Source organism: Oncorhynchus nerka, linkage group LG9a (assembly GCF_034236695.1).
Source record: "Oncorhynchus nerka isolate Pitt River linkage group LG9a, Oner_Uvic_2.0, whole genome shotgun sequence".
NCBI classification, from domain to species: Eukaryota; Metazoa; Chordata; class Actinopteri; order Salmoniformes; family Salmonidae; genus Oncorhynchus; species Oncorhynchus nerka.
Window position 1 is genome coordinate 37029655 of NC_088404.1, and position 24832 is coordinate 37054486.

General features: G+C 42.3%; 1 protein-coding gene across 1 annotated transcript in view; it reads left to right on the forward strand.

The window, feature by feature from the left end:
* The window catches only part of LOC115134249 (nuclear receptor ROR-alpha A), a 298545-nt gene that overhangs the window by 166088 nt on the left and 107625 nt on the right, over positions 1-24832 (forward strand). The window contains 1 exon segment of the mRNA XM_065022554.1: positions 21220-21249. Coding sequence (XP_064878626.1) covers positions 21220-21249 — 30 coding nt within the window.

Below are 24832 nucleotides of genomic sequence, written 5' to 3' on the forward strand. Positions count from 1 at the left end.
CGCCTAGTCCACACACCTCTCCCTGTTGCCCTTCTGGGGCAAGGCTCTCCTTGATTTTATTGTCAATGCTGTCCCTGTTGCTTTTGTTGTCCTCTTTTTTTCCGATCTGTCTAGTCCAGTCATCTCTGCCCCTCTGTTTTGCTTCCTCCTATCTCTCTATCCTCCTCTGGTTTTCTTCCTTCTCTCTCTCTCTCTCTCGCTCTCACTCACTCTCTTGCTCTCCCTGTCTCTCTGTCTACAGTATGTTTCCCTCTCCCTCTCTCTCTGTCTATGTTTCTCTCTCTCTCTCCTCCCTCTCTCGCTGTCTCTGTGTGTGTGCAGATTGATTTAACATTGTCGTTATATAACTCCACTTCTCCCCCTTACATCCTGGAGCGCTGCTGGCAGTCAGCTGACATCGCCCAAATGTCTGCTGGTAAACACTCTCGTTTTTCTCCTCTTTCTCTCTCTCTTTTCTCTCTTCTCTCCTACTCATGTCCTCCATTCCCACCTACCCCCTTCTTCTCAGCGATTAGGGATTGATTATTTCCTCTGTCCCTCTGCCTCCTCTTCTATTGGTTGGGCTCCATAACCCAGGGCCAGTCTCCACATATTAGCACCCGAGGCCAGGGGAAGCAGGCAGATACACATTGCCTGCCGTGGCCTATGGATCCTGCAAGCCAGTGAAAAATGAGCTTTGGAGAGGCAATATATTGCATCCAATTTAGAGATGAAGGCAGAAATGCGTTTCTCTTTTCCAAAGACTGAAGGAAGGAAAAAATCTCCCAGATAATTTGTATTCCGTCTTTTTATTTGAATTTTCCTTCTTTGTGTTTTTCATTTGAATTCATGAAATAATTATACTTCCATGTTTCAGATTATTTCGGCAGGTTATGAAAATAATCACTTGTGTTGTGTCTTGGCTGACATTTTTGCATCTCAACTCGAAAATGCCTTTTTAGTTGAAGGCAGCATTTAGGATAGCTACATTTATCAGACATGATTTGGCATATGCACAGGAATTTCTCCTCTTTCTCATCATGGCATTATCCTAAATGAACTGTCCAAGTGGCTTAGGCTCTCTCAGCTCAGTGCTGGAGAAGACATTGAAACAGAGCGTATGTGCGAGGTTGTCTCCGGAATGATGAAAGAAACTGCCTGGTAATGACCACATCGACATTCCACCTCCCTGCTCACTGCCGGTTTCCTAAATGCTTCCAGAAGTTTTGACTGCCTTTCCGTGGCACTTCCCTAAATTATTTCTGAAGTAATGAAACAAATCACCAAAACACTTCAGACTATAAAGCCTGCATCAACAAAATAAGCAAATGGAAAGTCTAACCCCCATCTCACTCTCACTGATGTGAAATCCTAGCCATTTGTTTCCTAAGCCCAAACTCCAGGCTAAGATGTGTTCCAAAGCTCTGCTGCCTTTGTGCTCAGGTACAGAAAGGGTTACTGTATGTGCCAGCTATTTCCTGTGTATTACCCGGCCTGCCAAAAACACACTGGAGAAGACAAGAGGGCGATTCACTGGGGAGATGTGTTTCTTCTCTGTTAAAAGGATGTGTTTCTATACACCATTTCAATGTGCTGACACCCCAACTGTGAGGTGTTCAAATTGGCACACACAAAATAAAAATATATTGTCAGTGCACAGTATTGGGGTGCCATTGAACTCAAAAAGTAAAACATGAAAGGCATGTTATGTTGGAGTGTATTTACTCACAACAATACAATGCTGTGAGGAGATATGTGTGAATGTTCTTTGTTTTATATACTATGCCAATTATTATATTCTACAGATACAATGTAATGATGCTACATTTGGCTGCCAAGTGTGTACCGTTGGATTTACAGTTGGCTGTATTACAACAGACAGTCTGCTAACTGTATTTTTATATTGAACTTGTTTCAGGTTTTAGAATATTGTGATCTTTGGGGAAATAGAAACATCAAGGACTCAGATTTTTGCTATTACTGTATGAAATTGAATTTGAAGACAATTTGAGGAACAAAAAGCTACTATATTACAAAAAGCTACTAGGCTATATTATATTAAGCCCTGCATTACGTCAAAAAAATGTAGCTGTCTTGGGACTGGGGCTGAAGCTACAACCATGGGTAAAATGCAAGTGGGTTTAGCAGCTCATCTAAGCAGGCAGTTAGCTAAGCTCAGCTAATTAATAAATAACCATGCCATGGTCTTGGATCAGTGCACGTCTAATGTACTGGCACTCCATGCCTCGTCTCTGCTGCATCTACATTCAGCCTGGCTCTGTAAATAGTGCGGGGCTAGCTATCGCTCTCCTCGTCTAGCAGTGCGTCGAAGAGGCGTCTCAACGCGTAGCCATCACAAATGGCTTCGGCTGGAGCTCCTCACTCCTCTCATACTGCCGTTTTTGTCTCTCCACATGGCCAAATGCGATTGGACGTGAGCTCCCTGTGGCTCTGCCCCCTGCCGTTCTCGCCTCCCCTCGCTAGTTGTGTAGATGATGTAAGTGCAGCGCAGAGGAGGCAGCCGTGATGAGGCATACAGTAGCAGCACTCCACTCACCAGGTCTCCACTGAGCCTAACCCTCCATCTCCCCTCCACCAAATGCATGTTTAACCCTGGTTTTCCGTGCAGTCTGGCTAGACATGGAGATGGCATGCATTGGAGAGTTAGTAGGTTCACCACTGCAGCCGTTATCTAGTTAAGTTTCTGTTTCTAAATGCAATGTCTGTGTACTGTGTAGCCATGCAGGGAATTGTCTCTCTCAGCTTAGACAGGGCTCTGGCTCTGTTCAGCTCCACTCATAAAATAACAATATGCCCATAGCACAGCACAACTCTAGAACGTCAGTGCTCTGAGAGGATTATCAGACAGCTCTATAACATCCAGACAACCACAATCACAAAGCCTCAGTAGTCAACACACTCATGTTTATTCTAAACATTTAGACATATTTACATTTCTTATTTGCGTGTCGGTTGAGGCAGAAAAATAATATCCCATCATCATTACTACAGTCAGTGAATTAAATCCACCAAGCAAAGCAAGTTGGATTGGTTTTTCTCTCAGTTCAATTGTGGCTTTGTGTTGTTTTTGGTTTTAAATCGTGTTTTGATTCTGAAAGTTGTTTTTGTGGGCAGGAAATACATTGAAATAGCTAATTTTACAGTGTGAAGAACATGCCTGACCACTTAAGCCCCAGTCTGCCACAACAACTAGCACTGACACGGAACTTCACACTGCAGAGATCAATCACAAGCCAGTCTGTAACTGTACCCAGGCCTCTCTTCCTCTCTCAAACTCTCTACACAGGTAGGGTATAGACTTCCCATGGGAGGGACTTCTTAGAGTCTGGTGGTTTGTCATAACATATGCCACTCATGAGTGTGACAAAAATCAGTCACATGACCCTCCCACTCCCTAACACCCGCCCCCACATCTTCATGGTGTGAGTGGCATATCGCTGATGCAGAGTTCATCTCCTTTACCTAAGGAGCTGTAGTGTCTCTCTCACATTGACACCTGATAGAAGATAAGCACCATCTCTGTCTTCCCCTTCTGCCACCTGCTCACTGAGTTGCCATGAAGTAAGTGTGTCCTGGCTGTCTGCACAGACAAAATCAATAAGCACTCTTCACGCAGTGCTGCGCTGAGTTAGTCTGGATCCTGAGAAATAATTAAAGAGCTAGCAGCAGCTCTGTGAGGTACACACGCACACAGACACACACACAGCCATGATGACTAATGCTGTTTAAAATGCTTCCCTTACTCAAATCAATAGTTCTTATTTATTTCTCCCTCTTTCATGCAGACTAAGCTAAGTTCTCCTTGGTGGTTGTAGGTCAGTGTGTCACTGTGCCAGGGCCTGATGCTGAGCCATCTTGACAGCCTCCCAGCACAAAAAATATATAACTGCCCTTCCCCCAAAAACATGTCAAGAGATGGCGTGAGAGGCGGGCATACACACAGACAGCCAAAAAACACGCACTCACACACATCATCATGCCACTACTCCTCCAGAGGACAGGCCCAGAAACCATCTGTTTATGTGTCTATTTCACAAATTTGACTAACTATGGCAACCAGCAATGCAGAGGTATTGGGTATATGTGAAGTAATGCATAGTAATGAGTGAGTTATATAAAACATTTCCACTGTATTGGGTTCTAATAATTGAATAAAGCATAAAGTGCTCTGAATATCCCTGTGAAGTGAAATGATAGTCGCTAAATAGTAGAAGCCAACTTAATACAGAATAGAGAATGAATAAATGATGAGGAGTAAACAAACTCCAGTGTATGGAAACTACTCCAAATGTACTGCAGCATGTAAATGAGTAGTAGTCATTGCATGGGGAGAATATGGGGTTCAATTGGTAGCCATAGACATCGTGAATCTCTGTTAGTTGGTTCATTTCTTTGGTCAGTATATTGATGTGAAATTTGGTAACACTTAAACTCTTAAACTCCCTCCCCCCACACACACATTAGAGTTTCCATTCTAATCCAGCCTTTTTCCCGGTAAGAGGACTTTTTTTCCCCATCCCACCACGCACACACGCACGCACACACACACCACTGTAGCCATTTTCCCCAGACAGTCCCTGCAGATATCCTCAGGAGGACATTTACATGATTTGTACAAAAGCAGCTGTTGTTTTGAGGATCTAAAATCATTGTTTTTAGTCTTGAAATCTGACTAATTTTCTTTATTTATTAGGCATGTTACCCACTGGCACACTTAACACAAAAAATAAATGGCTCAGATTTTCAGCGACCAATGTTTTACTGAGAATGTGAACCTGTGACTAGCTTAATAGGAGATTAAGAGAACAGGACATTTTAAGTGAGAAAAAAAACAACAACAGACAAATGAGACATTTGCCAAAATGTTAAAGGCCCAGATTAATTCCACACTATGAGGTTGGAATAATACTCTGATAGTGTAAGAGCTGTTTAAAAAGACCAGACAGTTAGTTAGTTAATTGACCAATAAGAAAGAGAGTTCCAAACCTCTCTTCCAATAAGAGCTACTTTTCAGTTTTCTCCTCCCCTTTCAGACCACTCCCAGACAGTCTTAGCAAAATTCTTGCTTGAGAAATAGCTCTTTGCTAAGAAGCTATTTTAATTGAAAACAATCGCTGTAAGGTACTTAATTGTTACCCAGAAATTATTTGATATTCAGATAAAAACGGTTGCATTGTACCTTTAATAAATGCCTCCATACAGTGGACACTGACACAGTGACAGTATGAACTTCATAATCTTGCTATAGATTGTAGCTCTTGTATTTCTCCCAACACACTGAGACCCTTAATGTGAAACAAGACACAGAACAGATATTCCTGTTCCCCAGGCTTGAAATCATATGGATCTGAAGAAGGATAGAGTGGGAGAGGGAGGGAAAGAGAGAGAGGGGGAGAGGGATAGGGGAGGGGGAGAGGGAGGGAAAGAGTGAGAGGGGGGAGAGGGAGGGAAAGAGAGAGGGGGATAGGGGAGGGGGAGAGGGAGGGAAGGGGTAGGGGGATAGGGGATAGGGAGAGGGAAGAGGGGGGGGAGAGGGAGAAGATTAAGCAGGAAAATGCAAACAAGGGAAAACAGCAGCAGTCAGTGAACAACAGTAAGAAAGGGAAGAGGGATCCTGGTGGACAGCAGACACAGAAAGAGAGGAATAAAGAGCCCTTGTGTAGAGCCCGAGTAGCACAGTGAACCCACAACCTCCTGTCACTGTATGAAAAGAATAGTGGGACGACCCCAAGGTACTGGGCTGCTAGGTGCATCTCCTAACAAGCTGACTGTTCAAAGGCTTTTTCGTGCTCTAGAGAACATGAAAGGCACGTTTAAAAATGTAAAAGCCCGATCTGTTCCAGTGCTATGGAGCGGCAGCAGGAAGCAGATTTCTACGTTGCCATAATTCCCTAGTTGCTTGCTTTGTAAATTAATTAAGATGTTTATGACAGCTGCTTGCACCTAATGGAATGCTTATGGACTTTGTCATGAATTATTACTGATCGCCATGGCTACTACTCTTATATATTGCTGAGATGGTATGGCCAGAGCTGCTATAATGTAGACATGTCCCAGGTTTCACTTCGGTCCCCTTATGCTTTCTGCATTCACTTAAGTGCTTTGTGTATGTAGGCTGTCTGCATGTGATGGGTGATGTCTGTATGCATGCATTCATGAGCCCATGCTTGTGCACATGCGTCCATATATTGTTTTTACACTCATGCATATGCTTGTGCGGCACATCTCTGTCAGTGTGTCTTTGAGCACATTCAATTCATCTTGTATCTGCTACAAGAATGAGAAAATATTGTCCAGTGTGACTGAAATGCTGTCATGGGCCAGCAATCCAGGAAGTGTTTGAAACACCATTGGGAAGGTTAAAAGGTTGACCTGCTGTCAAGTCTGTCTGACTAGCATCATCATCATTGATGTGTATTGGTCCAATCTGATGTGGGGTGGGGGGCAGTGTGATGACGGTCCCAAATATTGGGTGCTAATGCTCAATCTGGCTACTGTTCTCTCAGTAACCTGTCCTGTAACTGTCCCTGGCCTTTGACATATTATGTTACTGGCCTTCCGGCCACTCTGTTTCCATTGCTTACAGAGGAAGCCAGTGCATGGATATTAGGATTGTCATTCTACTCAATAAACCAGAAGCCCTTCCTGTTACCTTCTACAGTTGTTAGTGTGGGACAATGGTGTGAACTGTGGTTGACCTGGCCAGCCCAAAGGAAGGTAGCTGGCTGTGTTCTACGGTTAATTGGGCTCCACACTGGGGCTGGTTCATTTAGAAGGCATAAACAACTAAATTACTGACGTACAGTACAAGTCAAAAGTTTGGGCACACTTACTCATTCCAGGGTTTTTCTTTTTTTTTAAAACTATTTTCTAAATTGTAGAACAATAGTGAAGACATCAAAACTATGAAATAACACATATTGCGCACCTCTCTGATTCAGAGTGGTTGGGTTAAATGCGGAAGACACATTTCAGTTGAAGGCATTCAGTGATGCTGACTAGGTATCTCCCTTTCCCGTTGTTGAATCATGTGTTAAATAAATATATTTTATATTTGAGATTCTTCAAAGTAGCCTCCCTTTGTCTTGATGACAGCTTTGCACACTCCTGGCATTCTCTCAACCTGCTTCATGAGGTAGTCACCTGGAATGCATTTCGATTAACAGGAGTGCCTTGTCAAAAGATAATTTGTGTAATTTCTTGCCGCCTTAATGCGTTTGAGCCAATCAGTTGTGTTGTGACAAGGTAGGGGTGATATACAGAATATAGCCCTATTTAGTAAAAGACCAAGTCCATATTATAGAAAGAACAGCTCAAATGATCAAAGAGAAACAACAGTCCATCATTACTTTAAAACATGAAGGTCAGTCAATATGGAAAATGTCAAGAATTTTGACGAAACTGGCTCTCATGAGGACCGCCACAGGAAAGGAAGACCCAGATTTACCTCTGCTGCAGAGGATAAGTTCATTAGAGTTACCAGCCTCAGAAATTGCAGCCCAAATAAAGTATTCACATAGTTCAAGTAACAGAAACATCTGTTCAGAGGACACTGCATAAATATATATTTTTGAAATACATAAAAACGTTACCTTTATTTAACTAGGCAAGTTTTTTTAAGAACAAATTAATACTTACAATGATGTCCTACCCCGGCCAAAGCCAGACGACACTGGGCCAATTGTGCGCCGCCCTATGGGACTCCCAATCACGGCTGGATGTGATACAGCCTGAATCAGGCCTTCATGGTCAAATTGCTACAAAAAATGGACACCAATAACAAGAAGAGACTTGCTTGGGCCAAGAAACACGAGCGATGGACATTAGACCGGTGGAAATCTGAACTTTGGTCTGATGAGTCCAAATTTGTGATTTTTGGTTCCAACCACCCTATCTTTGTGAGATGCAGAGTAGGTGAACGGATGATCTCCGCAAAAGCATTCCTCATGGTTGAGAGAATGCCAAGAGCGTGCAAAGCTATCATCAAGCAGATGATTTGTTTAACACTTTTTTGGTTACTACATGATTCCATTGTTTTGATGTCTTCACTGTTGTTTTACAATGTAGAAAATAGTAAAAAAATAAAATTGAATGAGTAGGTGTGTCCAAACTTTTGACTGATATTGTAGGAATGAAGGAACTGTAGGACCTTATAATGGCATTGTTCTCATATGACCTGTAGTCAAGTGACCCATAGTTTGTTTGTTGTTCATGGCATATTTTAGCAGTTTGCACTGTGATATATATGCATGGATAGCATGAAATATTTGTAAATGATGACAGTGATACTGAAATCACTACTAGTTATTATTATAATATGGTAACTATTATAGGACTAACACCAATCTGAGCAGGCTTCATTTTGCAGGAGAGGGGATTGTGTTCCTGTGTTAGTCAGCTGATTCTCTGTGGTGGAAAGAGTGTCACAGGCAGACGGAAAGCCCTGTGGGCTTTGTGTTACTTAGGAGTCAATGGGACAAATAAATAAGCACAGCCCATTCCGTTGATTACACAATTGGAAAGAGGCTAACTTCCCCTCTCCTCACAGTAAGGAAGTGCTGTGTCTCGTCTCTGCTGTGTGTGACTTTCTACAGTCCCGTCCTCTCATTAGATTTGCATGGTAAAGACGCAGCACACTGAAGCAGCATTCATCTACACCACCGCTACTGTAGCAGTGTGAAATATGTATTCAGTCTTTCATCCAGCTCTGGATGGTTAATAAAGTAGTCGTGTGTGTAAAGTCCTATGTTGTGGTAGCTTTGAAAAACAGAGAGGGAACTGTGATCTGTGTTGTATTAATCATAGTCCAGCTCCATAGCTTTCCCTTATCACACGTGTGTAATTACAGGATATTTGTGCTTTAAGCACGGCTCTGTTGCCTGGAAATGGAAGAGTGGCTCCTGTGATGAACTCCCTGTTAATAGGACTACCTTTGATCTGGATGGAACATGGAGAGCTTGCAGAACGCGCAGGTTTTAATTATGAAATACATGAAAAATAGATGGCGCACTAAATGCCAGCCATGACTGCAGTGATTTGCTGTAGCAGCAAGTGTAGTGAGCTTACATCTGCTGTTGTTTTCATTCTCTCTCTCTCGCTCTATTTTTCTCTCTCTCTTGCTCTATTTCTCTCTCTCTCTCGCCCTGTCTCTCCGTCTTTCTCTCTGTCTTTCTCTTTCTCTCTCTCTCTTCTCCAGTGCTGCTCACAAACCTTCAGACAACTCTCACGCTGCTGCCTCTCCCTGTTTGAAGCAGCAGAGAGTGTTCAATAAGAGCAGGATATTAATTAGAGTATTGACGGCCATGTAATTCATCTCCCAGGATATATTATTACATGGGAGGCTTCAGAAGGCCAGTTTGCATTATTGGCCAGCTCTCTCCCTTCTGAACAATTACACACAAGTCCTTATCAGCACACACTTCCATCCACTCTTCTGAGACCTGGGAGGACACATAAGTAACAAGAAGCTTCTCAATGGACTCAGTAGACACGTGCCTATTTGCTCAGCATTTATACTTATGGACCAGAGTTCCTCCACATGACCTACCCTATACTACAGTCGTGGCCAAAAGTGTTGATAATGACACAAATATTAATTCTCACAGAGTTTGCTGCTTCAGTGTCTTGAGGTATTTTTGTCAGATGTTACTATGGAATACTGAAGTATAATTACAAGCATTTCATAAGTGTCAAAGACTTTTATTGACAGTTACATGAAGTTGATGCAAAGAGTCAATATTTGCAGTGTTGAGAATTCATTTTCAAGACCGCCCTGGCATGCAGTCAATTAACTTCTGGGCCACATCCTGACTGATGGCAGCCCATTCTTGCATAATCAAAGCTTGTAGTTTGTCAGAATTTGTGGGGTTTTGTTTGTCCACCCGCCTCTTGAGGGTTGACCACAAGTTCTCAATGGGATTAAGGTCTGGGGAGTTTCCTGGCCATGGACCCAAAATATCAATGTTTTGTTCCCCGAGCCACTTAGTTATCACTTTTGCCTTATGGCAAGTTGCTTCATCATGCTGGAAAAGGCATTGTTCGTCACCAAACTTTTCCTGGATGGTTGGGAGGTGTTGCTCTCGGAGTATGTGTTGTGTTTTTAGGCAAAATTGTGAGTGAGCCAACTCCTTGGCTGAGAAGCAACCCCACACATGAATGGTCTCAGGATGCTTTATTGTTGACATGACACAGGACTGATGGATGCACTCACTTTGTCTTCTCCGGACAAGCTTTTTACGGATGCCCCAAACAATCGGAAAGGGTATTCGTCAGAGAAAATGACTTTACCCCAGTCCTCAGCAGTCTAATCCTTGTACCTTTTGCAGAATATCAATCTGTCCCTGATGTTTTTCCTGGAGAGAAGTAGCTTCTTTGCTGCCCTTCTTGACACCAGGCCATCCGCCAAAAGTCTTCGCCTCACTGTGCGTGCAGATGCACTCACACCTGCCTGCAGCCATTCCTGAGCAAGCTCTGTACTGGTGGTGCCCCGATCCCGCAGCTGAATCAACTATAGGAGATGGTCCTGGCGCTTGCTGGACTTTCTTGGGCGCCCTGAAGCCTTCTTCACAACAATTGAACTGCTCTTCTTGAAATTCTTGATGATCTGATAAATGGTTGATTTAGGTGCAATCTTACTGGCAGCAATATCCTTGGCTGTGAAAACCTTTTTGTGCAAAGCAATGATGACGGCACGTGTTTCCTTGGAGGTAACCATGGTTGACAGAGGAAGAACAAGCACCACCCTCCTTTTGAAGCTTCCAGTCTGTTATTCAAACTCAATCAGCATGACAGAGTGATCTCCAGCCTTGTCTTTGTCAACACTCACACCTGTGTTAACGAGAGAATCACTGGCATGATGTCAGCTGGTCCTTTTGTGGCAGGGCTGAAATGCAATGGAAATGTTTTTGAGGATTCAGTTCATTTGCATGGCAAAGAGGGACTTTGCAATTAATTGTAATTCATCTGATCACCCTTCATAACATTCTGGAGTATATGCAAATTGCCATCATACAAACTCAGGCAGCAGACTTTGTGAAAATGAATATTTGTGTCATTCTCAAAACTTTTGGCCACGAATGTAGATAAGAGTGATTGTATGACATGTATGTCGTTTTGAAAAATCTTCAGTGGTTTTCTTTGCCTCCTTAATGTGTCATTTTGAAATAGGTACCTGCTGGACAGCTCTGTTAACTACTTGTCATGGGACAGACTATCAGTGCACACATCAGTTCCTTTGTGTACAACATGTTATAAATATAGTCCTGTAGGCCTATCTTGACTTGTAAAAATTGGATGGAAAGAGTTTTGCAGGGGTAGAATTGAAGATAAAACATGTTAGACATGACAGGTGAGAAGTCCAGAGACTAGATTCTTATCAGGATTGTGACAGGTCAGTCTGATGAGCACCTCACTAGCAGCATGATATCTGTGATAGTGATATAGACCTCTGGGAAACGCAGTCTAGCAGCATGATATCTGTGATAGTGATATAGACCTCTGGGAAACACAGTCTAATAGCATGTGAACTGCTTTTGTGGTTTCCTGTAGAGATGTCTGTGTGGCGAGACATCCTTAGTGCTGCACATGTACAATAACAGCAGACCACACAGAGAAGAACCCAGAGCTTTGAAAAGGGTGATCGGAGAGCTTTATCTCCTTTGTTAGTTATTTTTCTAGGCCTACTGAATAGGTTAGCCCAAGGGAGCACATTGCAAAAAATGATCTAGTATTGCAAGTTTGACATTTAATGACTGCGATATGATTAACTCCAGTATGAATAAAATATATGTATTACATTGCTACATGTGTAGGATTCAGTTCATTCTGAACTTCTGAATTAATAAGGTCTTATCCTCAGGGAACGGTTGGGTTTTCTGGGTCTCAGCTTGAACCTGGGAGAACTTCCTTCTGTAACCTTTCTGAGGTGATGCAGGAATGTGTAAGCATGTTGACTTTCCTTTCCGGTTAGAATGGGAGGAGATTGGCTATAGCGAGAAGTGTGAGCCCTTTGCTCGCTTAACTTTTCTGGCCACCGTTCAGTTCCATTCTCTCAACGATCTCAAGGTCTTCCTATTCTAGGTATTCCTGTTAAAAGGCTGAAGAAATGATTGTACTGTGTGTGTTTCACAGAAAGAAAGTACATTCTAGCAGGAATTCATTTTATGAACCTAGGTCAGAGGTCACAGCCTCTAACCCTCAGACTGACGGACATTCTGTTTCCTCTCTCATGTCCAGTTCTGCTCTAGACTCTCCCGGGTCATGTATAATTCACGATCCACCGGATGTTGCGGCAACACTCCATCGTAACTCTTCCTCCACATTTACTGGATTGGTTGAGCAGTGCAGAAGAGAACCTCCCCAATATTTATTTTCTTCTCATCAAGACCAGTATGTAGTTTCAATATCTGCTACGTTAGGTTAGTTCTGCTCTGGCTTCTGCTCTGGGTGACCCTTGGCGAGCACTTGAGATACGCCATATCATTCGATAAATAAAAGCATACATTTACTACTGTAATGTTTTTTTGTCATAGATATTATTTTTATCCTTGCGAGGAAGTATGTACTCCAGAATCCATGGAGTCCAACTGTGTTGTTTTGTGTGAGCCTATTAACGCATCCTGTAGTGGTCAGTGCAGGCTGGTGTACAGTACAGTGCATCAGGGTGGTCTGGAAGGGCTATATTTATGGTTCAGGCTGAGATGGTATTGGGTTTCATATGTGGTTCAGGCTGGATCCCAGGGAGATTACTGAGAGCTGGGAACTGCCTGCTCAGATAGTCCAAACACAGAGAAGCCTGCCTGTGTTGTGCCCCTGGCCTCACTTTGACCAGCGCTGAGGGGCTTCCTGTATCCGCCGGTCTCCAGAGACCAGCTCTCAGAGGGGAGTTACATTACAGGCAGGATCAAAGAAAAGCATTTCAAAGCAGGAGAAACACTGTCGTTTGGCTTTTCCCCTGCACCACTCAACAGAGCATCACACAGAAACATTGAACAAAATGCCAGACTTTTTTTTTTTTATGAAAAGGAAGTTGTTCATTTTTAAAAGCATTTCGCTACACCCGCAATAACATCTACTAGATATGTGTATGCGACCGAATAACATTTGATTTGATTTGATTGGATTATTTTTTTTAAATCTTCAAGTATCCTTTTCTTGAAACTGCTCACCTTTATTGTTCCCCTGAGAGTGTTAGGAAACATTACCTGGCAGTCAGCTGCGGTCTTAAATATTCACAACTTATTTACTATCATTGTAAATATTAATATTGCGTCGATGTTCTGAACCTTCCTCCACACGATGGCCTCCAACAAAATTGCCACGCGATCCCTCGTTATAAGTCCGGGAACGTTGCGGCAGCGTTACGGGACTGTTTGGCGACGCTCACCATTTGTTTAAGCACTCAGCTGAGGGAACCTGGGCTGCGGCTTCTCACCAATAACAATAGCGCTTATCGCTCCACTCCCTGCGGTACAATTAAAATTCTGTCAGAGTGTTCAATCTGCCTCCCAGCCATGCCTGCTGTTCCCGTGGCCCTCCTGGGCCACGTCTATTCCTCTGCCACTATGTATAATTCACGAGCCACCACACAGCTCCAAACACACAGCACTGAGGGTTCACCTGGAGACTCACAGGACCAATAAAGCAGAACTACCCTGGGGGAGAACTGTACAGGAGTCTGGCAAAAATACTGTAGAGAGAGAAGAGTCTGCAAGGGCTCTATCTGGTGATCAGTGGGTCACTGATCATTTCAGATATCCGGGCTTAGAGAAATATATTAAAGAGAAATATATGGAGAAATATAGGCTTGTTTTTTTCTCCCTCTTTTTCCTCTCTTCTCTTGAAAGACAATTGTGGTGTCCTCTAAAACTAATTTGGATGTAAATCTTCTATTTGCAGATAATTCCATAGTGATGCATTGGAATAACCTGTTGAGTTCTCTGAGTGGTTGCTTTTAGTTAAAACCAATTAGAAATGACCAGAAATAACAGCGCCTAGAGACAGAGAAGTCATTTTTCTCTTACGCCTCCCCAGATAGTTGGCCTCTCCATGGATTAAGTGTTTTAGTATATTAGGGGGCAGCTGATTAGAATCATTATGCTTTTTTAATCATTACATTTTTGCATTTATAGTTTATACCAGTATAATAAGGCTAAGTGTGTCACTGCAGAAGGGACGCTTATTGGAATTACTTTGTGTATGAAACTTAGCCTTCCTAAAGACTGCCAAAGTTAGAACACTGCACTGATCTCCCTAATTGAGCTATTACAGCATATTGTGTATGGTATGTAATTATTCATTGTATTGGGAACTCAAATCAGTATATTGTACTCTTTTCTCTGTATGGAAGTAAACTACTTTGAAAGTGAATGGTATCTACAGTTTCAATGTGTATTAGATAAGAGGGCCCTAGTAATGGACTCTGATGGGCTTTGAATACCTGTATCCAATAGCCCATGATTCCAGGAGAATACAGCTACTCCCTACCTGACACCAGTGTGTGGGGCCCCCTGTATCTGTGACTGCTGTGCTGGTTTGGCCTGGTCTGATCCGTGCTGGCTGTGTCCTTGTGCGTGTTGGGCGTGGAGCGTAGGCGTGCTGAGCAGAGCGGAGCGGGAAGCGGACTGGAGGAAGAGTGTCTCCATGTCTCCCCAGACTGAGCAGTGAATGATGATAAGTGAGGAGCTCCAGTCAATGAATCAAGCAGCAGGAAGGCAGGGAGCAGCCAGGGGGAGAGTGTGACGTCCCCACGGGAGGGGCCTCGCATTAGGAACTTCCTCGTCTGTGTGTTTCTGGCACAGGTTAAATGAATCGCTCCCATTAGCGTGCTGAGAGGACAGCTCCATTATATGAAGGAGACTGTAACTTTGAATGTCACGGTGCAACAACCCCTGAGCGCACCGGCGTCTCCCAGGGAGGGAGGGTGACAATAACCATCCATGATAATCATTCCCTGTCAAGCTTTAAGGAACCTGAAATTATGACGTACGGCCTGTCGCGTGCCTCAGACTTCATTACAGTGCTGTCACTTTGAGCTGCAGTGCTGGAGAAGCACCACTCCGATGCCTGGCCCCAGCCTGCTCCCCTGCCCGCTTCACTCCTGCTTCAGTGGCATGTTTACAGGATGTGTGCCCCCCTGCAGATAGATGTGGTGGAGGTTAACCTCCAGCCGTCTGCACACAGTCTCCTTTCAGATTTGATGAGGGGACGATTCTCATGAGAAGAGACTGGAGAGAACATGTTGAGGAGCAGAATGTGTGCTGTGAATGTTTACCACTCTGAGGTGGTATCAGAATGATCAAAGACTTCCAGGTGACAGCTGTCCCCTCCTTCCATTGTGACAAATGGTAATCTCTACTAGAAAATTCAGTAGTCAAATGAGGGAAGTTTCATTTAACAAAATGAAACGCTAATAAAATGTATTGGCTAAAGGGAACATCAATGTAATGGCCATTGATTTGTATACACCCTACTTTGGTCTTTTAACGGCAAGCTTGTTGTGTTAGATTGTCTGTCTGCCAAGGAGAGTCTCACCTACAAAGTAACCTCTGAACCTGCCATCCAGTAGAGTAGACATACACTGGCAGGCATCACCAATGTCAGTGCCCAGAGCCCAGCCCCACCCTCCCTCCCACAGCCTGATTCACTCATTGGCTCTGTGGCCCCTTCCCCCTTGCCACCTCCAATCAGAGTGCTCTGAATGACATATAGAGGAAGTGGGCAAGCTTTCCACCCCTTCCTCCTCTCCCCTCCCCTACCTAGCAACAGGCAATTTTTCTAAGCAAGCCTGTAACTGTTTTGACAGTAATGATTTCCTCCTCTATGTCCAAGTAAATCTTTGGTGTAACGATTTTCATATCTCTTAGTGACATTGACATAATGGCTGTTTGTGATTTGGGGAAGATGGAAGACTGATAGCTTATAGGACTGAGCCAGCAGGATTCAGATGGGACTGACATATAGTGTAGTGTAGTGCAGTGCATAGTAGTGCAGTGCATTGTAGGGTAGTGTAGGGTAGGGTAGTGTAGTGTAATATTGTAGTATAATGTAGGGTAGTGTAATGTAATGTAGTGCAGTATAATGTAGTGTAGTATAATATAATTTAGTTTAGTGCAATATAATGTAGTGTAGTATAGTATAATGTAGTGTAATGTAATGTAATTTAATGTAGTGTAATATAATGTAGTGTAGTGTAGGTTAGTGTAGTATTAATGTTGTGTAGGGGAGTATAATGTAGTGTACTGCCATGTAATGTATTGTAGTATAATGTAGTGTATGGTAGTGTAGTGTAATATAATATAGTGTAGTGTAATATAATATAATGGAGTTTAGTGTATTTTCGTGTAGTATAGGGTAGCGTAGTATAATGTTGTGTAGGGAAGTATAATGTTGTGTATTGTACTGTAGTGTAGTATAATGTAATCTAGTGTAGTGTAGTGTAATATAAAGCATCCTTCACTCATGCTGCCAAAAATACACTTGTAAAACTGACTATCCTACTGATCCTTGACTTCGGCGATTTACAAAATAGCCTCTAACACTCTACTCAGCAAATTGGATGTAGTCTATCACAGTGCCATCCGTTTTGTCACCAAAGCCCCAAATACTACCCGCCACTAGAACCTGTATGCTCTCGTTGGCTGGCCCTCGCTTCATATTCGTCTCCAAACCCACCGGCTCCAGGTCATCTATAAGTCTTTGCTAGGTAAAGCCCCGCCTTATCTCAGCTCACTGGTCACCATAGCAGCACCCATCCGTAGCACGTGCTCCAGCAGATATATTTCACTGGTCATCCCCAAAGTCAACTCCTACTTTTGCCATCTTTCCTTCCAGTTCTCTGCTGTCAATGACTGGAACCGATTGCAAAAATCACTGAAGCTTGAGTCTTATATCTCCCTCACTAACTTTAAACATCAGCTGTCAGAGCAGCTTACCGATCATTGCACCTGTACACAGCTCATCTGTAAATAGCCCACCCAACTACCTCATCCCCATATTGTTGTTTCTTTTTTAGCTCCTTTGCACCCCAGTATCTCTACTTGCACATTCATCTTCTGCACATCTATCACTCCAGTGTTGAATTGCTAAATTGTAATTGTTTTACCACTATGGCCTATTTGTTGCCTTACCTCCCTAATCTTACTACATTTGCACACACTGTATATAGATCTTTATATTGTGTTATTTACTGTACGTTTGTTTATCCCATGTATAACTCTGTGCTGTTTGTGTCGCACTGCTTTGCTTCATCTTGGCCAGGTTGTAAATGAGGTTGTAAATGAGGACTTGTTCTCAACTGGCCTACCTGGTTAAATAAAGGTTAAATATTTTTTTTTTTACAATTATGTAGTGTAGTATATGGTAGTGTAGTATAATGTAATGTTGTTTAGTGTAATGTAATATAATGTGATGTAGTATAATGTAGTGTAGTGTAGTGTAATGTAGTGTATTGTAAATTAATGTAGTGTAGTATAATGTTCTGTATTATAATGTAGTGCAGTGTAATATAATGTAGTGTAGTATAATGTAGTGTAGTAGTATAATGTAGTGTAGTATATTGTTGTGTATTATAATGTAGTGTTGTGTAATGTTGTGTAGTATAATGTGGTGTAGTATAGTGTGGTGTAGTATAGTGTAGTGTAATGTCGTGTAGTATAATGTAGTGTACAAGTAATATAATGTAGTGTAGTGTAATGTAATGTATTGTAGTGCAGTATAATGTAGTGTAGAGTAATATAATGTAGTATAGTATAATGTAGTGTAGTGTAATATATGTAGTGTAATGTAGTGTAGTATAATGTAGTGCCATATAATTTAGTGTAGTGTAGCAAAGTGTAATATAATGTAGTGTAGTTTAATGTAATGTAGTATGATGTTGTGTAGTATAATTTTGTGTAATATAATGTAGTGTAATGTAGTGTAGAGGACTGTAGGGTAGTGTAATGTAGAGTAATATAGTGTAATGTTGTATAATGTAGCATATTGTAGTCTAGTATAATGTAGTATTGTATAATGTAGTTAGGTATAATGTAATGTAGTGTAATGTAGTATAATGTAGTGTAGTTTAATTAAGCAATAAGACATGAGGGTGCGTGGTTTATGGCCAATATACAACGGCTAAGGGCTGTTCTTATGCACGACTTAAAGCGGAGTGCCTGGATATTGCCCATATACCACAAACCCCTGAGGTGCCGTATTGCTATTATAAACTGGTTGCCAACATAATTAGAGCAGTTAAAATACATGTTTGGTCATACCCGTGATATGCATTCTGATATACCACTGCTGTCAGCCAATCAGCATTCAGGGCTCGACCCACCCAGTTTATAATGTGGAGTAGCGTAGGGTAGGATAATGTAATGTAGTGTAGTATAGGACAGGATAGTGTAATGTAGGTGTGTAATGTATGAAGTAGTGTAGTGTAGGGTAGTACTGTATAATGTATGGTAGTATAATGTAGTGTAGTGTGGTATGTTTTAGTGCAATTGTTTCAAACTTTTTGACCCGCGACCCCTAAAAAGGAGTGTCAAAGCTCCCAACTCCCGTGCACGCAAATGCACAATTGTTATGCAAATGTAGCCTGTCTACAGCCATAAACGGTGATGCATTTTCAGAATGCAATATATAGAAATTACCTCTGTTTTACACCTGCATTTTGAGCTGAAAGTCATTTATGTTAGCAACCAATATCAACTACGGATATGTCATTTCTCTAAAGTCCAGATCAAGCAGGATCATATATCCTACATGTATACAGCAGAGGTTGGAAAGCATGGTCTATCTGTAGCCTTTTTCTCCCTCACAAATATCGTAACAAATTCATCAGAATATGTTACATCTTCATCCCGTAAGTACTGAAGGTATTTCGATGTTACAGCCATCTTTAGACATATATCCAGTAGCGACCCAGACTAGGCATATCTGAAATGTGAAAATTATCAATTCAATTGCCAGGTTCTGGCAAAGATGCATCTGTAGCAGATTGCTGAACTGTATTTTATTTGGATAATATAAACATACTGTTCTTGGCAGGCAGAACTGGATAAAATGAAACCAGTGCTTTTCGGTCACTAATCTGGATATGGGCTCACCTGCCTTTGCACACCAACGCTGATGAACAGTCAAGACACTCAACTTTTTGGCTCTGAAGCACAGATGAGATGTTTATTGAGAGAATAATTTTGTGCAATAACGTAGGTCTATGTTAATAACCAGATAGATTAGGCAAAGGTATACATATAAAATGCAAATTGTATATGTAGCCTATTAAAATATGTATTTTCGTTATTCAGTTTCAAACTCGCGACCCCCCAAAATCTTATCGCGAGCCCCCAGTTTGAGAACCACTTGTGCAGTGTAAGGAGAAACAGGGAGAGCAGGGATTAAGTCACACAGACCACTACTAGTTGCTGGACCTCAGCCATATTCAGAGAATTAGGAACTGAAAGAGAACAAAATCTGCTCTTACTGTACTTCTTAGTTTGGCCACTTCCACTATTACAAGCAATGTTCTGGAGAGTGACAATCCCCTTATCTAAGGGTTCACAATGTTCATTCTTTAGTTGTATCTGGTCTATTGCTTTTTCTGGGGAAAGCAAAATGTTGAGATACATTTCAGACTTTTACAGAACAGCGAGCTGCTTTAATATTGTGATCTAATGGAAAGAATGTGACTCAGCCATGCTTTTTCCACCAATTTCCTTACATTCGAAGTGTGAAATTGTGTTGTGCATTTTCATTGAAATAGCTGGAGTACAACTCATGCTTTAGTATCGTATGTCTAACAATAACCAGAGCCCGATTTACAAAGTCTCAAAATGTCTGTTTTATGTGTCTATAATAGAGTTTGTAAGATCTGAAGAGAAGCCAGGAAAAAGCCCCTGATACTGTATATCCCCAACATGAAACCAGAGAGGTTCCTTACATGGTCTTAGAGGTCTAAGTCTGGCTGCTCTTACAACACCTTGACGCCACCACTCCCTCATGGCCTCTGAGGCAAACACTGAATACCCTTAGTTGATTGAGACCTGGAATTAAAGGAGGATTACCAATTGTTTTTTATTCTTGTGTAATGACTCAGTTGGACAATTACTTTGGCCATGAGCACTGGAACAATGCTTTAGCCTGATCACAGAGACATGGCCTCTAGGTTGCTGTTTCCCCTCTCTCTTTCTGCTCAATGGACCTGATATCCAATGTGTGTCTGTGTACAGAGAGTTGACAAGCTTACAGTATTTGTTTTCCCCCTCGTTGCTCTTTGACTCGTTTCCTCTCAAACATGTCTGAAACATTGTTATCTCCGGCCAGTTGCCGGAGAATTATTGAATCATGTCAGCCCGCCATCCCCTGAGTTTCAGATGCAAGCTGTAGAAAAATTAGCCATTGCTTCCGCATGACAAGTGGGATCTATTAGTGTTCTTTCGCCCTGCAAAGCATGAGCATCGGAGCCCGCTGGGGCCCATGGTTGGCTGTGCGCTGGCCCTCGTCGGACTCTCAGGGCATTAAGCCCACGCTGCAGACGAGAGGGGCTGCAGCCGGAGACAAAGCTGGAGCCAGGGAGGCTCATCCGATGAGTTGACACCCGAAGGGGGGAAGGCTGAGGACTGCCAGTACCGCTCCCTCTCTGCCTCACCCTCAGAAACACAGGTCTGACGCAGAGTGAAGTCACAGCGCCGCCGTCCTGTCTTCCGCTCTGGGGAACAGACTTACTCATGTACAGACTATAGGCCCTGTGAGGTCACACATGGGGGCATTACAGTGTTTGTGCAGATTTATATTCTAGAAAAGAATACAAAATAAATCATGATCTGGATGCTGTCCGTGGGGTTTGAGCAACCTTGCCAGGGTTGTTGCTATGGGTTTTTCAGTAGGAGGGCTGTAGGTGGGCCAGTCACACCACTGCCCTGAGCCTGCATGGGACCTCTATAATCTCTGTGACCTAGGCAAGAGACAGGAGAACCACAGGGCCACAGGAGCACAGTCACATAGCAACACAGCCATGTGGCGTTAGGTGTTAAGTTAGGTGTCACGTAGTTAAGAACGTAACATAAGCTCACTCCACAGCTAGCTTGAAATGTTGTGGATGGAGCCATCCAAGAGGTACCTTTTGAGCTTTTAGCAGCACACTGACCCCCGTTATATAGGCACAGGGATATTGTATGACTGTCCTCAATTTTCAGATTTAATGTGGTTCTAACAAGTCTGTTTCCCTTTATTTTTCAGGTATTTCAGTAACAAAGAAGACACATACCTGTGAGTACAAACCATATGATAGCATGAATTCCACTTGTTGTTTGAAATTAATACCAAAATGATTGAAATATGGACATTAGCCCACATTATTGCAAAACTATGGAATACAACAACATAACATATTAGCTACTGGCCTGCTTTTATAAAACCACCTATTTTCAAATCAGACACATCAGTATACCTTATACTTAGGATGAAAAGAGATTCCATGATTGTGTTTTTTTTATTACTACTGTATGTACTGTAATATTCTCATCACACATTGACCTCCAACAGCAACATGACCTCATGCTTTGACATTTTCCCAAGTCAACTTTTCTTTATTATTGCAATTCTTCATTATTTCCTATTTGTGTGTAGAACTGGAGAGAATATTTTAATAATGGCAGAGAGGATATTGAAATGATATGTAGTCATATGACTGTCTGAAATCATGCTCTGATATCCCAGCCAGACAGTTTGCTGAAGCTCCTCTTTGTTCTCTGCAAGGCTTGCAACTTAAAAAAATACAAGGATGTGGTTTGTTTGAAACCTTTAGAGGCTGGGTTAACTACAAGTGCTGTGCATTTCTGAAAGAGAGATGCTATCAGATAAATACAGAGATACAGGAATGGTTTGTGACACAGCATGGTGCTATGAATGCTATGTAAATGCCAACAGTAGGCAATCTCAGAGATTCTCTGCCTCTTACCTGAAGCCACACAATATTTATGTTGAAAAATGATGGTTTCCTAGAGAACTGTTCAGTTGAAGACTGTAGATATGACATAAATGTATACAAAAACATAAATGCATCTAAAAAACTGTAGTGTGTGTGTGTGTGTGTGTGTGTGTGTGTGTGTGTGTGTGTGTGTGTGTGTGTGTGTGTGTGTGTGTGTGCGTGCACATGTCTCCATCTGTGTGTGTATATGTGGGAGAGTCGAGCTCTAGAAGGTTATGCTCTCACTCTGTTCATCACAATGAAACTTGTGGAGAGGGAAGACCGTAGGGATACTCTGTAAAAGTGGACTGACTGTCTCAGGGTTAGATCACTCCCTGTAAAACACAAAAAAGTGGTCTTTGGCCTGCACTAGCTGGTCCTCTAGCCAGCCCTGCCTGAGTGAAGCAGTCACATAAACTCTGTCTCTGAAAATAACGTTAAGGTCAGGTAGATGTTATGTTAAGCTATTTGCCTGGCCAGAGGGATGAATGGAGTGTTTGTTTGAAGTGTGTGTGTTTGATATTCAACCTCTTCTCCTCTGTAAGGTAAAACAGAGTCCTTTGACCATTTATCCGATAACCCACTGCTGTCTTAATTAGACCAGAGCTAAGCACCTCTACACCGGAAGGGGCCTCAAATCAAAGAGCATGATTTAGGAGTCTGGGTTCAAAGCCCTGGGCAGAGACTGGACTGCACACTTTCATTTCAATTAGAAATATTCAAATCTGATCCGTGTCAAGAAATCAAAGTAAAGCGCTTTAACAAGTCGCTGATTGATATGCAGTGCAGTCAGGAAGAGGCGATAGTCCTGAGTCAAAAGATGTGAATGCACAGGGAATGATTCAAAGGACAGTTAATGGTCACGGACACTGTGATGGAAGATCTGGTGGATTAGGAGAGGAGCTCTAGTACTTCTGGCTGAAGTAGTCATAATGAGGTGGATATACAGTAGCTCCACCCAACATGGTGGTTTAAGGCTGGCTATACTAGGGCACTATTTATGTCTCTCCAGCTACAACTACACCCTGACTACCATCACTTCAGTCAGACTGGGCTCTCCTATTGCATCTCCTGCAGGGCCAGACTAGACAGTGTTGAGTGTCTCTGTGGTCTCAGCTGAGCAGACTCAGGGAGAAACCTCCCTCCCCATCCATTCAGCCCAGAGAGCCCAAAGACAGAGCCCATCCCTCTATCTTATCTCTCTCCACTTTTCCTGCCTGAGTGATCAAACCCCTGGAAGCTCCCTGCCAGACCGCCACGCCAGCCAGTCCCATCATCAATATAAATTACAGGGGCAGCTGTTCCCTGGCAGACGTTCCTCTCCTCCACTTTCCTCCTCCATTTACATTTAGATTTTACATTTTAGTCATTTAGCAGATGCTCTTATCCAAAACGAATTCTCCTCTCTCCTATACGTCTGGGCACTCCACCCTATGAAGTGAAGTATTTTGGATGGTAATTGGACACTTCATGTGCTGCTGACCATCATAGTCTCTCAGCAAATGTACAGGCCTGGGCTGGAGCCTCTACCTCCATCCACCATTTGGGGTGGTCCAACTGCAGCAGGCCATATAACTTTAACCACAAAGCTATAATTCTCAGTAAGGAATCAAGTATGTTTATCTGTACATTTTCGCTGACAGCTTTATAGAGAATGTGTTTATTTGGTCTTACTGCAAGGCAGAGTGGGCTGTAGAAGGGCCCTAAAATTGTGAAGTTTGGCAGCTGTATTTATACTCATGATAAACAATAACAGTGCCTTCAGAAATCCAACACAACACATCACTGAGTACCACTCTTCATATTTTCAAGCATGGTGGTGGCTGCATCATGTTATGGGTATGCTTGTCATCGGCAAGGACAAGGGAGTATTTTAGAATAAAAATAATTTGAATAAAGCTAAGCACATGTAAAATCCTAGAGAAGAACCTGGTTCAGTCTGCTTTCCAACAGACACTGGGAGACAAATTCACCTTTCAGCAGGACAATAAGGAGTTGCTTACCAAGACAATATGGAATGTTCTTGAGTGGCATAGTTACAGTTTTGACTTATCGGCTTGAAAATCAATGGCAAACTTGAAAATGTCTGTCTATCATTGTTTCAACAACCAACTGGACAGAGCTTGAAGATTTTTTAAAAGAATAGTGTGCAAATATTGTACAATCCAGGTGTGCAAAGTTCTTAGAGACTTACCCAGAAAATATATATATATATATATATATATATATATATATATATATATATATATATATATATAGCTGTAATGGCTGTCAAATGTGGTTCTAACATGTATTGACTCAGGGGGTTGAATACGTACAGTTGAAGTCGGAAGTTTACAAACACTTAGGTTGGAGTCATTAAAACTCGTTTTTCGACCACTCCACAAATTTCTTGTTAGCAAACTATAGTTTTGGCAAGTCGGTTTGTGCATGACACAAGTACGTTTTCCAACAATTGTTTACAGACAGATTATTTCACTTACAATTCACTGTATCACAATTCCAGTGGGTCAGAAGTTTACATACACTGAGTTGAATGTGTCTTTAAACAGCTTGGAAAATTCCAGAAAAGGATGTCATGGCTTTAGAAGCTTCTGATAGGCTAATTGGCATCATTTGAGTCAATTAGACGTGTACCTGTGGATGTATTTCAAGGCCTACCATCAAACTAAGTGCCTTTTTGCGTGACATCATGGGAAAATCAAAAGAACTCCGAAAAAAATTAGTAGACCTCCACGCGTCGTATTCATCCACGCTCATCTGTACAAACAATAGTACGCAAGTATAAACACCATGGGACCGCGCAGCCGTCATACCGCTCAAGTAGGAGACGCGTTCTGTCTCCTAGAGAGTAATGTACTTTGGTGCGAAAAGTGCAAACCA